Below are 16,743 nucleotides of genomic sequence, written 5' to 3'. Positions count from 1 at the left end.
TTGCCTGCTTTTATTCAACAGATCAAGTTCACTTAATTATCTGTAAATCAGTTACTTCTACAGTCCAACTCCTTCAAGGGAAACTTTACTCAACGGTTTAGTGGACAGTGTTATAAACTGAATTTTATTTTCTCTGTGTGGCTATTTCATTTATTCCAGTTTAGGCAACATCTCTACTAATTCAACATATGATTAAAAAACTTACGCTTTCTATAATTTGGTACCAGCGTTGGTGGCGCACGCCTTTAATCCCAGAACTTGGGAGGCAGAGGCAGGCGGATCTCTGTGAGTTCGAGGCCAGCCTGGTCTACAAGAGCTAGTTCCAGGACAGCCTCCAAAGCCACAGAGAAACCCTGTCTCGAAAAAAAACCAAAAAAAAAAAAATAAGCAAGTGTGCATAGTCAAAATATTAACTGAGTCAGCCAGTAGGTGATGGGAGCGGGAAACTGCTATTAAATAGTGAAAAGCACTTTCATCCTATCTGATGTCTGTTAGGATAGTGTTTCTTTTATTATTGTGGGTGTACACATGTGTGTGTGTGTATGTGTGTGTGTGTACACTGCAATTCGAGTATGGATACACTGGGAGACTATCCTCACCTTCCATCTTTTGAGACAGGGTGTCTTATTTGCTGAAGAGTATGCCAAAGAAAGTAGCCCACAAATTTTGGGGGATCCTCATGTCTCCACCTCCCAGCACCCCACAGGGATGCTGAAATCACAGATGCATACACTTCCACATCTGTCCTCCTGCGGTTCCTGGGGATTCAAACTTGCACTTGCATGGCAAGCACTGCCCCTCGGGAGCCATCATCCTAGTCCCTCAGAGGCCATTTCTAGCAACGGGTTAGATTGGAAAGCCTGGCTCCTATTGTGCATTTCTCTGTCCGTGTGTAGCTCTGTGAACAGCCTCTTCCCTCTTTCCAGTTGGATATGGAAATTATCATTGAGAGCGGAATGCTTGGTGTGGACAAAGAAGGAAGTCGAGAGAGCTGATAATTTAATCATTTCTAACGACACATTCTCAGCGCTCTCCAGAAAGACAAATATGTTTTGACAAACATTACTTACTCTAGTTCTCACTTATTTAAAAAAAAATACACAGAAATCGTCTCTGAGGAAATGCAACTGCCAGTGTGTGGGAAAGGCACCCACTTGTCTGCTCTGCCCTGCATCTTAGTTTTATCAACGTCCCCGGATTCAAGTGATCTATTTGCTGCTGCCCAACCCCACATCCCCCACCCCTGCCCTTTTGAGGCAAGATCTTCCTCTGGCATTGACATGATAACATTCCCACTTCAGTCTCTAAGTGCTTGGATTACAGATGTGATCCTGCCTGGAACGAAGTTTTTAACAGTATACACTATCCCTTTGTTCCACGATTAATTACTTTGACTTAGCAAGCTCCTTCCAGGCACCAGGCATTCCCCCAGGCCATGTGGCTAATGGGGGGAGTGCCATAGCTCTTGCCCATAAGATTACAGCCAAGTTGTGGTGCAGCGAGGTGTGTGGGTAGATCAAAGCTGTGTCGCTGAGGATGTTGTGAGAGTCTTTGAAAGGGGAACCGCAGGTGAATCACAGCGTCAGAGATTCCTTGGAGTACTCAATATCTGATCTGAGACTCCAAGCAGATTAAGAATGATGGCAAGGCCCAGAAAAAGGAGTTCAGGCGGAGTGATGAACATAACATGCGTCAGAGGTGAGTTCATGGAATTTCAAGTAGTTTAACGGAGAGCTCCAGAGAGGAGGCTCCTCTTACACTGTGTTCTCAAAGTTCAGCCAGGAACTTCCATGTATGAGATCACCCACTCCCGTTCTCCATCAGCTTTCTCTCTCTCTCTCTCTCTCTCTCTCTCTCTCTCTCTCTCTCTCTCTCTCTCTCTCTCTCTCTCTCTCATACTTGTGTGTTTGATACTTTCAAAGTTCCACCTCTATTTAAAAATATCTAACAAGGGAGTTGTCCAACAATTGAAAACTGCATAAATGAAATATGCTATTTTGGGCTGGGGTGACAGTTAAATACTATAGTCAGCCTGTATACTACTTAAGCATAAGAACTCAATCCCCCAGAACTCACACTTAAAAAATAAAGTCTGTTCCTATAACCCTGGTCCTGGGAGGTAGACACAGGAAGACCCTTGGGGCTCGTTGGCCTCCAGGCCTAGATCACTTGGCCAGCTCCTGGTCTTGTGACCATCTTAGTTTTTTGAGGCAGTACAGGTTGAAAACCCATGTCCTGAAGTGGTGGAGGTGGGAAGATCATAAGTTCGACACCAAATTGGACTACATTCTTTGAGCTGTAAGCACAGCTCAGCAGGTAAAGTGTTTGCCATTCACGTCTGGTGATCCAAGTTTCATATCTGGGATACATGTCCAGGTTGACAGAGGGAACAGATAACATAAAGCTGTCCTCTGACCTCAGACACATGAAATTTCATGGTGTACCCTTTTCCCTGAATATCATGCATGTATACAATAATTTAAAAAAGATTTTTAAAAAGTGAGGTGGATGATGCCTGAGGAGCAATTGCCTAGGCTGACCTCTGGTACACAGACACACACACACACACACACACAGACACACACACACAGACACACACACACAGACACACACACACACACACGCATATACAAACATACTCAGGCACATATGCACATGCACTCACACAAAATGTCCACCGGCATCCAAATACACATATGCACCAGAACACACATGTACACACACACACACTCAGAATGTGGTATGTCTGTAATGAAGTATTATTCAGCTGTAAAAAGAAGGGAGTTGCTCATACAAATGACAACATGCTAAATAAAAGAAGCCAGTCATGAAAAGGCATACACTGTATGAGTTCCATCTGTATGAAATGTCCAGAACAGTCAAATGCATGTAGAGTGAAAACAGATTAGTCATTGCCAGAGGTTGGGGGGTGGGTAGATAATAAGGGATTGCAGCCTAAAGGAGAAAAAGATTCTTCTGGGGGTGGAACAAATGTCTGGGGGTTAGAGTAGTGATACAGTTACATCCTCACACAGGGATCGTGCGTGTTAAAGGAGGATTGGCGGTATGCAAATGAATTCTCTCTAAAACAATGACAGCAAGGTAGAAATAATTATAGAGAAAACAAGTTTCATTATATGCTGATAGTTGTTGCAAACAGATGATGGCGAGAAACAACACCACTCCCCCCAAATAAAACAGACGAAAATCCAGAGTCTAACGTTTTAGATACCTTCATGCTCACATTTAGGTTATTTCATAGCAAAAAGAAATCCACAGCTGGATTGTAGCAAGTCTCATGATTGACTGTCATTAAGCCCTAGCCTTGTTTATGTTGTCTCCTCATTCATTCATTCATTCATTCATTCATTCCCCTAACAAAGGCTCTAAGCAACATAGTTTGCTAGAACGGTGGTTTTCAACCTGTGGGTCGCGGCTGCTTTGGGGTCTCATATCAGATATTTGCGTTACAACTCACAACAGTAGCAAAATTACAGTGATGAAATGGCAACAAAATAATTTTATGGTTGGGCGTCAGCACAACATGAGGTATTAAAGGGTCACAGCATTAAGAAGATTGAGAACTGCTGTGCTTGAAGGTCAGGCTACAGCCACAAACAGAAGGCATAGTCCTTACATTCAGATGTTTGGAAGACACTTAAGGGACAATTCCAATAAGTGACTGGGAGGAGGAAGCACCAACCCAACACAGTGGGGGAATCAGGCACTTTCTTGGAGGAAGTGTTGTTATGGGTGCCAGCTAAGCAGGTCAGGGGATGGCATTGGAAGCAGAGTGACAGCTGAGAAGAAAAATGTGGAAAACATGTGATGTCTGAAGGGAAGGAAGAGTGTGGCATGTATATTAGACAGTTCACCAGAGCCACAGAAAGAGGTTTATTTGGGAGGAACTGGCTCACAGGTTAAGCATCTGAGAAATCCCACTGTTCACTGTCTGGAAACAGAAAGTCCAGAGAAGCTAGTGGTAAAGTTCCACCCAAGCCCAAACCCTAGGAATCATAGCTTCACAGTCCACAGACTACAGAACCAGAAACTCTGAGGGCTGCATAGGAGACAGATGTACCCACCCAATCGGAGACTGAAGGCTGCCCTTCTCCCACCATTTTTCCCAGCTTTCTGGGGACCGGGTGATGGCCACCTCATGGATCTTTATCTAGTCTGTAGATTCACATGCCAGCTTCTTCCAACTTCATCCTCACAGAAAACTGGGAGGAATGCTTTGAGAACTATCTGGGTTTCTCTTAGCCCAGATCAACAGTCAGTGTGCCTGAGGGATGGAATGAAATTAACTGTGGCTGAAGGACAAAAACAGGTCCTTAAGCTTGGGGCAAGAGATGAAGTGGCAGAGGCTAGGTTATATGGAGCCTCCCTGGACTCCATGCTTGTATTTTAGCAGTGAGACGTTCTCTAGAAGCTCCTGTGGCTTCATTCCTATACCTCCATCTGATTGAACCTAAGATCCTGTGTGGATTGCACCATCTTTTGGGCTGGAGTCCTGAGCTGAATGAGAATGGAAGAAAGAAAGTTCAATACTTGGTGTGGCAAAAAATTTCCTACAATGAGGAAACCTTGATCTGAAATTGGAAATAATTTTAAGACTAAAGGTAAATCCTACAAGATGGATTTAACTCAGCTGAAACTATTATTTAATGTAGAGAAAGACTGAATTTTTAAATGTGTCCTGAATAATAGTGGGTGTGTAGTGAGTCAAATAAGATGGACCTTCATAGACTCGAATATTTCAATGCTTGGTCCCCAGTTGGTGACCGTTTGGGAAGGGTTAAGAGGTGTGGCTGTGTTGGAGAAGGTGTTTGACTCCGGGTGGGCCTTGAGGTTTCAAAAGCCCATGTCAGGCCCATCTCCTCTCTCTCTCTCCCTTGTCCTTCTGTCCCCAACTCCCTGACTGCTGCCTGTGGAGCAGATATGATCTCTCAGATACTGCTGCAACACCATGCCTGCCTGCCTGGTGCCATGCTCCCACCACAATGGTCATAGACTCATCCTCTGAATCTGTAAGCAAGCCCCCAATTAGATGTTTCCTTTTATAGGTTGCCTTGACCATTGTGACTCTACACAGCAATAGAAAAGTAGGACAGAGCAATTTTCCAGATGTCTCCACATCAAGACTGGAGATGAGTAGATACTAAAAGTGATGCGATGGAGGTCCTTTAACCCAGCCAAGGTATAGCTTTTGAAACCTAGGAATTTTCAAAAATAAGAAAAAGAAAAACCTGAACCTACTTGGACATTTGCCCCTGTCATACAAATAAAGAAGGAACAATACACTAGAAAGGAATTTTCTTTTTTTTCTTTTCTTTAAAGTTTGTTCCAGGATGGGATAGGTTAACATCTATGTTAAATTCATCTACCTGGAATATGGTTTTCTATAAAGATACCCGAAAGGCAAATAGCATGATTTCACAGTGGACTCAATTTAAAGATTTCTTTTTATTTCCTAAAATTCTTCTTATTAAGGTATTTGTTACATGTACTCATTTAGTGTGTATGTCTGTGTGCATGTGCACAAGAGCACAAGTAGTCGTGTATAGACACAAATGTGAGATCCTGCACACTTGTCTTTAAAAATCCAATGAAATTGCTGGGCGTTGGTGGCTCACGCCTTTAATCTCAGCACTCGGGAGGCAGAGGCAGGCGGATCTCTGTGAGTTCAAGGACAGCCTGGTCTACAGAGCGAGTTCCAGGACAATCTCCAAAGCAATACAAAGAAATGCTGTCTCAAAAAACCAAAAAAAAAAGAAAGAAATCCAATGAAATTATATTAATTATGTTTAAATCAAACTAATTATGTATGAATTTATTTCTGAAAGATTTATACTTGCATACAATGTATCTTGGTTGTATTCATTTCCACATTTCCTCTGTCCAGTTCCTTCTAGCTCCCCTAACTTACCTTGTGTCTCTTTCTCAGTTTCATCATAAAAGAAAAAAAAAATCCCTAAGTCCATTTAGTGCTGCTCACCCACTAGGGCATTGGTTCTCAATTGTGATTCACAAATCCTTTGGAGGTCAAATAACCCTTTCACAGGGGTCACATATCAGATAGCCTGCATGTCAGATGTTTACATTACATTTCGTATCAGTAACAAAATTAGCATGAGGAACTGTATTAAAGGGTTGTAGAATTAGGAAGGATGAGACCCACCCATTAGGGCACAGGCAACTTACCAATGGCTGATCTCTTTCCACAAAGAATAGCGACTCTCACTCAGCAGCCATAAACTGCCATTAGCTCCTCAAATAGGGGTGGGGTATGCATAGTTCCTTCCCCATCCATACTAGAATTTTATCTTCTTGTTCTTAATCTTTTTGGTGGTCTTATTCGGGTAACAAGAGCTGCCACGTGACTGCCAGGTCATCAATTTTTATGCCAGATATTGTAAGCCTCTTGTCAACCCAATACTTTTCTAAACTTTTAAATGGATTTTTGGTTAAAACTTCATGTATTTGCTGGGTAGCAAAGGGAAGCCAAGGGTTATGTGTTTCTGAAAGGGACTTCATCTGAAGTGACAACTCTCTGGCTCAGTGACAGCTTCTCATGAGTTACTAACCCCTCTAGGGAAAGAGCAGATCCAAACAGAGTCCTCATGACAATTCTTGGATTCTCAAGAGGCTGGCAAGAATTTATGAATGAATTGTCACCTTTTTCTTGCAATCTCCCAGCAGAGTTTAGAAATCAGCTAATCTAAACCACAGGATTCCATTTACTTCTTATCCAATGTTTTTCCAACCAGATGTCATGGGGCTCAGTCACTTATTGCTCCTGCAAAATGGTTTGTATTTGTACCTGCAAATTTATGCATTGTTTCAATTTATGTAAGATTTTCTTGTATGTCATTCTCAGATTTTAGGAATGACTTACACATTTGCTTTTTCCATTTTTATGTGAAAATTTCATAGCCCAAGGATACGTCATCATGCAAAGAAAAATAAAAGTGATAACAAAATGGAAATGTCCTCAAAAACTTCAAACTAGGAAAAACAAACTGTTGGGAGAGTTTTCAGGAGAGGGGCTAACATGATAAAATCTGAATTTTAAACACAAACTTTCTTGCCAAGCAGTGGAAAATGCATAGATAGGAGGCTGTGAAAAGTTGCTAAGAAATCAGAGCAATGGGGAGGGGCTGGAAGAATGGGACCCACAGAACAGGCTGGGGAGTGACCACCAAAAATGGGTGGCATAGGAAGGAGATAAAACACCCACTCAACCAGGTAGCTAGCTACCAACCACTAGAGAACCCACTCAAGTAAGACTGTTGTGATAAGACTGAAAAGAAAAAAAATCAAATAAAAAACAGCTGAGGAGATGACTTTGGTAAAATGTTTGCTGAGAAAACATGGGAATTTGCTCTCCAGCATTTGCATAAAAACATCTGGACCTAGGGGAAGTACCTGCAATCCCACAGCTAGGGAGGAGGCTGAGACAGTTGGATCCCTGCAGTTTCCTGGCCAGTCAATCCAGCTGGATTCAGGAGCTCTAGCTTCAGTGAGAGACCCTCTCTCAAAAACTGAGCTGGGGATTGGTTGAAGAAGAAACCCAGAGTTAGCTCCTAGCCTCCTCTTGCACATTCACCTGTAAAGACACACACACACACACACACACACACACACACACACACACACACACACAGGAACACACACAGGAACACAACATTGTCGGAAAGAACTGAAGTTGGATTTATACGGCTGAAGTCAGATTAAGAGTCGAAAGTTCTTGGTTCTGCTTATACCCCATATCTTTGGCTGTCCAATGGTGACCTCCCTTCTTTTGCCAGAGGGACATATCCTTCCTCTCTCTGGACCTTTCAAAGACTAATTCTTGTTCATCCTCAATGGAACACTGTATATGTCATGTCTGTGGGCAAGCTTTACATGACCCCTAGCTAGGTCAGGGAACCTTGCTTTTAATTTTACTGTATCCTGCAAAAGACCACCATCTTTGTGAGCAGAGCAAATGCTTCTACAAACTGCTTTCGTATGCACTGTCTAGTGTATGGGAAGAACTCCATAGACACTTGTTTGACCAAGTTAATGAACTTTGTTCTGTATCAACACATTTAGATATTTCCAAATATGGAAGAACAAATATATGATAATGATGTCCAAAACAGTTAGCTGCTTCTCTACCTTTGAAAATTATTAGGGGAGAGCCTCTTTAAACTGTAGGTAGCTCAAGTTTTTACAGTGTTTTGAGAACAAGTTTTGCTCATTATTTTCATTTATCTCCACTTTACATTCCAGTGAATCTTAACTCTGGCACAACTGTCCATTCTTCTGAGTTGGTAACTTTATTTTCAATTAGTTTTTATTTTGTGTCTCCAACACTGCTTAGTGTTACAGGAGAAGGCACCTGTCTCCCTCTGGGGGATTGCTGGTTGTAGGCAAGCCTGGAGACACTGAAAAGGCACGCGTGGAAACCCTCACGTGCAGCCCACGAGAGGACGTGCTCTGAGACTTCGGGCGCTCTCATGGTTTCAGAAGCTCAAGACAGAGCACCTCAGGGAAGCCAGGAGACTGTCAGTAAGTAAACTCCTCTACTTGAAATGTTTCCAGTGTTGAAACTGGGTCACCTCCTACATGGGCCGTCCTTCAGCGGTGTGTGGCCTTCGGGGTTTCTTCTCGAAGTTTACGAGTTTCTGTTGGCAATTTAAGTGAATCAGGCAGGTGGGCAAAGAGACAATAAAGCTGAGATTCAATCTCAGAGAAATCGGTAGCAGGGACATCGTAGACACTTCGTGTGGTTACTATGGAGCAAAGTGTAAGACAGGTATGACACATGTACATGTGATATATTCATTTCCATACTTTGCTTTCATTTATAACTCACATACCATTATAATTTCTCTTATTAAGCTAATGTAAGAATATTTTCTACATCATTCTGACTGTTGTCAAGTCTAAAGATTATTAACACTTAGAACCTGTAGACCAGGAGGCTCTCTATTTTCTTTAAGACTTAAATTTTTTTTTACTCTGGACAATGAGGGGAGGGGACTTTGAGAACAATTTGAAAGAAAAATCAAAACCCCACAACTCTAGCTAGTTTTAAATACCATGATGGGATTTTAATAACAGGTGCCAATAATGCCCTATGGAGATGCTGAATCAAATGTGGGGCACAAGAGAATGATCCCTGAAAACAAGGCTGGGGCCTGAATCATGAGCGGGACTTACAGAGTTAGGAGTGGGACTCCTAGTCTGGAAGAAGTGAGCCGGGCGGAGGCATGGAGACAGGGAAAGCTTCAAGGCTGGGAGGAACTTACTCTGCATGACAATCAGAGAGGTAATGGTGGCTGGAAGACTAAGTCACAGGGGAAGAGGAAAAGGACTCGGGAGTCAGCAGGGTCAGGTAATGAAGAGAAGCCTAAACTGTGGAAGGACATTGGACTTAGTCCATAGAAGCAAAGAAAATCTACACACAGTATTTTTTAAGTGATATGATCTGTGGCCAGACAGGATAGTGATCATAGTGTTAACCATGGAGCTTAGATCATAGTGTTAACCATGGAGGCAGAGTGCAGTTTGAGGATTCGGAAGATGGCTGGGGTGCACACTGCTGGGTGAATGTGACCTGTCGCACCAGAGAGATGACTTCAGGATGTACCGTATGCTTCTGGCATGACTACCAGGTGGGGGTGGGGGTGCGAGTTTATGGATGGGATGGGGAGATCAGGTGTAGCCTGAGGTGGCTTTGTAATTGCTGAGTAGATGTGGCACAAGCTTTGGAGTCCCCGACCTTACAGTCTGGGATGGAGGTATTGCAGTCACAGGAGAGACAGGCTGAGTTGGAGAGAATAAATGAGCCACTGGGCTCTGAAGAACTCCACCACGCGTTTTGGGTAGATGGGAGAGCTAGGAAACTCACCTGATCTGTGCCCAGTGGACACTCTTGGGGGTCCAGAGCAAACCATTCTCAGCTGTGATGCCCCTTTGTCCACAGAGACTTCTCATTAGAATACAAGAAAACAATGCTTTCTCAAGCAAGTGCTTGTGAAAAACGAGCAGATTGGAATAATGGGAAAGCAATGACATTCACAACTCTCAGGGGAAAACTGAGCTCTGGAAATAACTTAATACATGAACCATAGGAACGTTTCAGAAAAAACGCTTTTCGCATTCCTAATAAGCTGCAAAGACACAATCAGCATGAAGGAGGATCAAGACCCATGAGAAGCACATAGCACAAAATGGAGAGAAAGAGACTCTGCTGACACGCAGGATTTTATTTTTGTTGTTGTTGCCTAGAGAGAATGCAAAACTTTCCTGCCAGTCCATATGTGTTTTTTAGTCTTCACAATTCAGAGAGAAAGGTGCTTAGCTTATTCCCATTTTATAGGAGGCAATAATGAGGCTAACAGAGGACAAGGAGTTTTCCCCAAGCAGAGCACCCACAACATCTGTAGACTAAACCTACCCACTGAGGAATGGAGTAATGAGGAAGAGCACTCAGGTGCCTCAGTGATTCAGCATGTTTGGAGAATAAAGGGACCAAAAGTGGCTTCTGCATGGAGCGGCAGTGGTATGGTGGCCAATGTATGCCAGTTTCTCTGACTGGTGTGTGTGTGTTGTACATGTGTGGTGCATACATGAACACAAGTGTGAGGGATGCATGTATCCTTGCATGTACACATGAAGTCTATGGCAGTTTGTCAGGTGTCTTCCTTTCCTCTATCAGTTTCTACTTCTTACTACCTTGAGACAAGGTCACTTGTTAAACTGCAAGCTCGTCCTTTTGGACAGGCTGACTAGCCACAACTTCTCATGGTCTGCCTGTCTCTGCCTGTCAGTGCTGCGGTTTGAGGCCTGCCTAGCTTTTCACTTGTTTGCTGAGAACTCAAGTGCTCATAAATACAAAGCAAGTGCCCCTTCTTTACCCACCGAGTCATCTCCCCAGCCTGCCATTTCTCTAGTCTCATGGAAATCCTGACTAACTATCTCCATCTTTTTTCTTGACAAGGGCATTGAGGAGCACAGGGAGACATGGCTGGTTCCCTTGGCCTCTGACTGCAACAGCACACACACACACACACACACACACACACACACACACACTCTTGCTTGTTCTTGGGGAATGTCTTGCCTCGAGACTTCCCTTGTCATTGGGCCACTGAGACACCTCAGTGCCAAACTTTCCTTTGTGAGCCAGATTCCCATGAAATGTACCCATCTCTTGTATTCAAATGGAAAAGCAAAGGCTGTCTCAAGGCTACACCCACCTCCACTCACTTACTATGTCCCTCCAGGCTGGTGCAGGCTCTCATGGCTTCCCCTTCCCTCCCCTGCTGTGTCCTTCCTGGCTCTGGTGTGACAACCTAGGAAGGCTCCTAGATCAATTCCAGCCTCAGCCCCACCATTTCCCAAGTATTCTCTCATGCTTGTCTTCAGTGAGTATGTGGAAGTTCTTCCTTCTCAGAAGCTCCCCAGAACTCAAACTCAGTTAGCAATGACCACTTTCCCGGTTAGGCTGGGAGAAGAGAGTTGGGGAGATGCTGAGAGTCACGGTGAAGAGGGGGCTATTTGGTGATGGGGATGGAAGCAGAGTCCTTGGCTATTCCTGCTCCTACCCCTTCACAAGCCCCAGGAGAGGAATCTCGCTCCAGGATTTGAGGCACTTATAACCTGACTCTTTGAGCTTGGGCCCAGTTCTGCAATACCAGAAAATCAGAAAAAAAACCCCAAAACTCAAGTACTATGAAATAAATAAAAGTCAACATGGAAGGCTGTTTTGATGGGAGAAACTGTTGAGGTTGAGCAGAGAAAAATGCAGTCTTCTGGTCTCAAAGAACAACTCCATGTTGACCATATTTGTTCGATTGGTGAGGAAACATCCTATTGAATGGGGCCTTCATGTGATCTGAAATTCGATTTTCTTTCTAATTTTTCCTCGTGTCTAAGAATACTATGTTTTAGAGTACATTTTAATTTTTTTTTGTCAAAAAATCTTCTGTGTGTTTCAAGACGATGCATATAAAGAGGAATGTGTTTTCAGCACGAGCTTGGGAAAATACAGAAAGGTGCCAATAAGAGAACAAGACACAATCCAGGATTCTGTGGCTGTGATGAGTTTGGTGGGGCTAGAATTCAGATCTGGAGCTGTGTGGGATTGGATCATAAGAGGGAAATCATGCTGTATTCTGATTTTACTTTTTTTATGTTGCGAAGTTGTTTAATGAACACATTTGGGATAATGAGATTTGGAATATGGAATCTGTCTAAAACCATCAGGGCTGTGAGACAATAAAAATGATATTTTCGTGTCCCTCAGAGTTGTTTTGGATTTCTAAAATGAAGACTGTGTGAACGAGGATTGTGAATCGTGAATCACAGAGTGGGAGAGAGCTTAATGCCCTAACTCAGATTCTCAAACCCTCAAGGAAGAAACATTAGGAGCTTTTACTGTCGTTTGTCATGAGGCCTTTGACAACAGACTGCAGCAAAGTTTTTACTGTGATGGTGGCCTTGTTCTCAAGGATCCATTAAAGTGTGGGGTCCTCCCTACCATCCTCTTCCATAATTTTAATCCAAGGAAGCTGGGGTCCAAAAAGGTGAAGCAGGGGAGTGGGGTCCTAACTCAGTAAAGGGGTTTAATTCCTAGACTTGGCTGCATTTGATGTTTTCTTCAAAACACACAAAAAAAGCAAAAACTCACATAATAGGCCATCCATGGGACTACTCTTCCCACAGGAGGCGACAGCAGAGTGCCTAGTTAATTGTGTGGACTCTAAACCATGTACCTGGGCTTGCACTATTGTTTGGACAATAGGCTCTTAGTTTGTCTTAGGCAAGCTCCATGAGCTTTCATTCCTGCTCTGTGAAACGGGTAAGAAATGCCTATGTTGTAGAGTTATTTGAAGGAATTGAAAGAATATTTGAACAAACACATACATGGTGTCTGTCTCCATGGCTCTGCTGGAGACCAAGCTCCCCCCCTCCCCCGCACTGCATGCTCGGCATCTTGCAAAACGGTACAGAGACATGTATAGGAGGTGATGACAGGTGGGGGGGTGGATAAGAAAGGTGTTGAGAGCTCCCCAGCAATGGACAGGAGGATATGTGTGTCTTCAACACTTGATCAGCTGAGAGGAAAACTCAGCAGGCATGCCAAAGTGCTTATGAGGAGTCTGGAGTGACCTTGGGAGGCTACACTTGGAGAAGACCCACATGGGATTGGGAGACATACAAACCCAGTTGTTGCAGTCAGTGAAGGTGTCTCTTGCTCACTTTCTCACCAATCCTATCTAAACCTAGGGGGAGAACAGCACAAGATGGAAAAGCAGACATAGGAAATTGGAGAGTCAGAGTCCAACAAGAGTAGCCAGACAGCCTGGCCAGCAGCCCTAAAGTATAGTCAACTTGCCGTACTCAGCATTGTAAAGAAGACACATTTATTTTATAATTAGAACATGATAAGAGGAATGGTTTCCCCCATCTTGGCGTGAGGGTGAGGTTCTGGAATGTTGGGTTACAACACTGGTATGCTATCATAAGATTTCATTTCCTGAATCTTTCACTGTTGTGTCACTGGTATGCTGGGCTCCAGGACAGCCTGGAAGGGAGAAAAAGCCAGTACCTTTTTGACAACAATTAAACCCTTGGATTTATACAATGTTACATGACTCGAGGGGCATTGTTTAGCTTTTGGCAGAGCTATATAAATGCGTAGGGCAGAACACCAAAGGAAAAAAAGTCTACTTTGAAAGTTCTCTCAGAACAAATCTGAGGGAATTTGCTGGTTAATGCAAGTACATGTCTAAACAAGTACTGGTTTGCTGAGGGAGTACATGGGGCTGGCAAGCCTCACTTGGCACAGAGAACATGAGTAATGCTTCATTTTAATGAGGGATCTTGGGGGTCTATAATGAGGCCTGTGTGGTATTTCCCATGCGTCTTTTTGGAACATGGGCTGATTGTATACACAGCGGAAGAAAAGCCATCAGAAAGAACATAGTTCGTGAAACCTCCAGGCTCTGCAAGATCATTCCACAACACATGAATAAATTCTCAGAAATCCACCATAGCTCCCAGAGAGAGCTTCCCTATCCTGCATGTAAGCCAATGCACTGCAGTGATGAGCTTGTGGAATTAGTGTTGGGGAAGAGAGCTGACTCTTAAGGCCAAAGGCAGTTCCAGATAGCATCCCTGAATGACTGCGCAATTTCCATATTTGATTCTTCTGAAAGCTAACAGTCTTTGAATGTCAATTTCATATCCATAAAGTATTTCTAAGATACAACATTATTTCTATATCATCAGTGAGATAGATCTCTTGGACTTTTTCTATCAGAGAAAGATTCTGGGCAGGAAGTAAAAAAAATACACAAGCAAACAAATTTTAAAAAGCCAACTATAAAGTAAGTGAATAGGAAAATCAACTTCCCAAGTCCTCACGAATAGTCTTTTACTAGTTGGTCCTCTGACCAAAGGCAGAAGTGGTGACCTCTATTGCCTGTGTATTCTGAGGTCTGCACTCTGAATATCATTTATATCCTGACACATATTGTTTTTTTTTCCTGGTGGTTAATGTTCTTTCTTCTCAGGTCTAGGATATTATGTTATTGTGCATATGGAGTGTGTGAAGTCTTATCCTGACTATTCTCTTCAAGAGTTCTAGACTGGCTGGAGAAAAATGCATGCTCCATGGAGACTGGTCCTCTGAGAGAGCTGAGGTTTTGAGGGTTAAAAACAATTGTGACGTATTTGGAAGAATGTTATCCAGGGCTCCAGGCTGAAAAGAGGGGGTGGTGACCCCAGAATCCAGAACAAGAGAATCTCAGGAGTAAGAGATACCCACAGGAGAAAGCCCCTCTTTCTGGGTTAACATATCAAAGAGGACTTGGGATTATAAAGAGAAAATTAAAAATTCTTGGTGTTAAATAAATGAGTCTATCAAAGTGTTGAAGCATGATAAAAACTGAAGTTAAAATGAAACAAAAATTCTTACCAGATAAATTTGGCACCATGTGTTTGGGACTTCAGTATGCCCATCAGATCACAAGGAGATCTCATGTGGTTTATTTACCCCAATATCCAAAAACAAGTAAGCTAAATGCATTCTACTTATAATAGATCATTTCTGAACAGGTTTGAGGTAGGTCCATAAAATGTACATTTCACTTATGTTGGTTGGTTCATTTGCTTTCGTTCATGTTTGTTGCAACCCCTACTCCCCCAACAAAAGCAACAACAAAAACAAAATCCACAGCAAAAGAAAAAAATCTTTAAACTATAAAATTAGTGTCCAAGAAAAACATTTAGTTTGAAAACAAGTTGAAAACGTAGCCTTGGAAGGCGCACTGCTTACATGGGATTGTTCAACAAATTCCTGCTGTGTGAAGTTTGGCATATATTTCTAAAAATATAAGCATCTGGTGAAACAAGACAAAGCCCAGGTCTTGGACCAAATGAGGCATGCGGTGTGAATCTGTTAGTGATTATATCCATAATGCAATATGTGCCCACAGTTAGCAGTGCAGAATCTAATACAGTACGAACGCCCAGCAGGCAAGGTCCTTACCATAATATATAGGCCACAGAGAAGGTGCATATGGCGGCGAGTCCGCTGCTCCTGCTGGGATACTGATGGTGGGATGTCCTCATCTCGATTAATATAAAGGGTAAAACCGTTGTGTGCTGGAAAAGAGCAGGGAAGACTAGATTCTTATCATTGCCTCTTTACAGTAATTTCTCTCCAACAGGAGAACGAGTGGTGTAAATTCCTGGGAAGACCCACAACAGACAGCCATGAATAGCTCTCCCATGAGAGCACAGATATAAAAACACGCATCGCTGCAACTGCTCCATTAGTACTTTTTGTCTGTATCTAAAGATCTGAAGTTTTATTTTATTTTATATTCACAATGGGAAATGTTTATAACATAAAGGGACATAAAGAAAAACATAAGGGGGACTGAAGAAAAGATAGAGAGAAAGAAACCAAGAGACAGATAGTAAAGTACATTTTCATGCTCCACTCAATCTCCGTTTACACAGTTCAGGGCCCCTGCCTAGGGAATGGTTCTGCTCATCATTGAGATGGGTCTTCTCATATCAAACGATGTAATCAAGATGCCCCCACCTCCCTTAGGCATGCACAGAGCCCACCGTCAGGTGACTAGATCTTGTCAAGGTGATGATGAACACCAGCAGTCACAGTGTGCGTGCTAGTGTTTCTTTTCTATGCACACTCCCTACATAGTTAAGATCACACTGAATACAGGTTTGGTTTGGGCTTACCACAGTTCAAGAATACTTAGAAATGTAAGTTATACATGTCTGCCTCTCTAGCTCTGTGTGTGTGTGTGTGTGTGTGTGTGTGTGTATGTGTATAAACTAAAAATAGCATTTCTTTTTTCCTTTTATTGAAGATAGACTTTTTCTCCCTGATTACAGTCTTCCCTTTCTCTACTCCTCCGAGTTTTTCCTCATCTCCCCTCCCATCTGGATCCACACCCTTTCTGTCTCTCATTAGAAAACAAACAGGCATCTAATGGATAATCATGAAATATGATAAGATACAACAAACCAAATTGGAATAGGACAAAACAAACAGAAGTAAAGAGTCCAAGAAGAGGCACAAGAAACACAAACAGATGCAGAGACACACTCAGAAATCCCTTTTAAATTCAAATTTGGAAGCGATAACATATAAGTAAAACCTGTAGGGTAATAAACAAACAAATAAATAGAATTAAAACAACAAAAGCCCTG

General features: G+C 42.7%; 1 protein-coding gene across 4 annotated transcripts in view; it reads right to left on the bottom strand.

Moving 5' to 3' along the window:
- Aig1 (androgen induced 1) overlaps positions 1–16,743 on the bottom strand; it is a 210,240-nt gene that overhangs the window by 23,622 nt on the left and 169,875 nt on the right. For all 4 annotated transcript variants that reach the window (XM_021224438.2, XM_021224436.2, XM_040728416.1 and 1 more), the window contains one exon: positions 15,551–15,666. In XM_021224438.2, coding sequence (XP_021080097.1) covers positions 15,551–15,666 — 116 coding nt within the window. The remainder of the gene's footprint in view (positions 1–15,550; positions 15,667–16,743) is intronic.

This window comes from Mesocricetus auratus, unplaced genomic scaffold (assembly GCF_017639785.1).
Source record: "Mesocricetus auratus isolate SY011 unplaced genomic scaffold, BCM_Maur_2.0 Super-Scaffold_100018, whole genome shotgun sequence".
Taxonomy (NCBI): domain Eukaryota; kingdom Metazoa; phylum Chordata; class Mammalia; order Rodentia; family Cricetidae; genus Mesocricetus; species Mesocricetus auratus.
The sequence above is the reverse complement of the archived record's forward strand: the minus strand, read 5'-3'. Positions and strand labels throughout refer to the sequence as shown.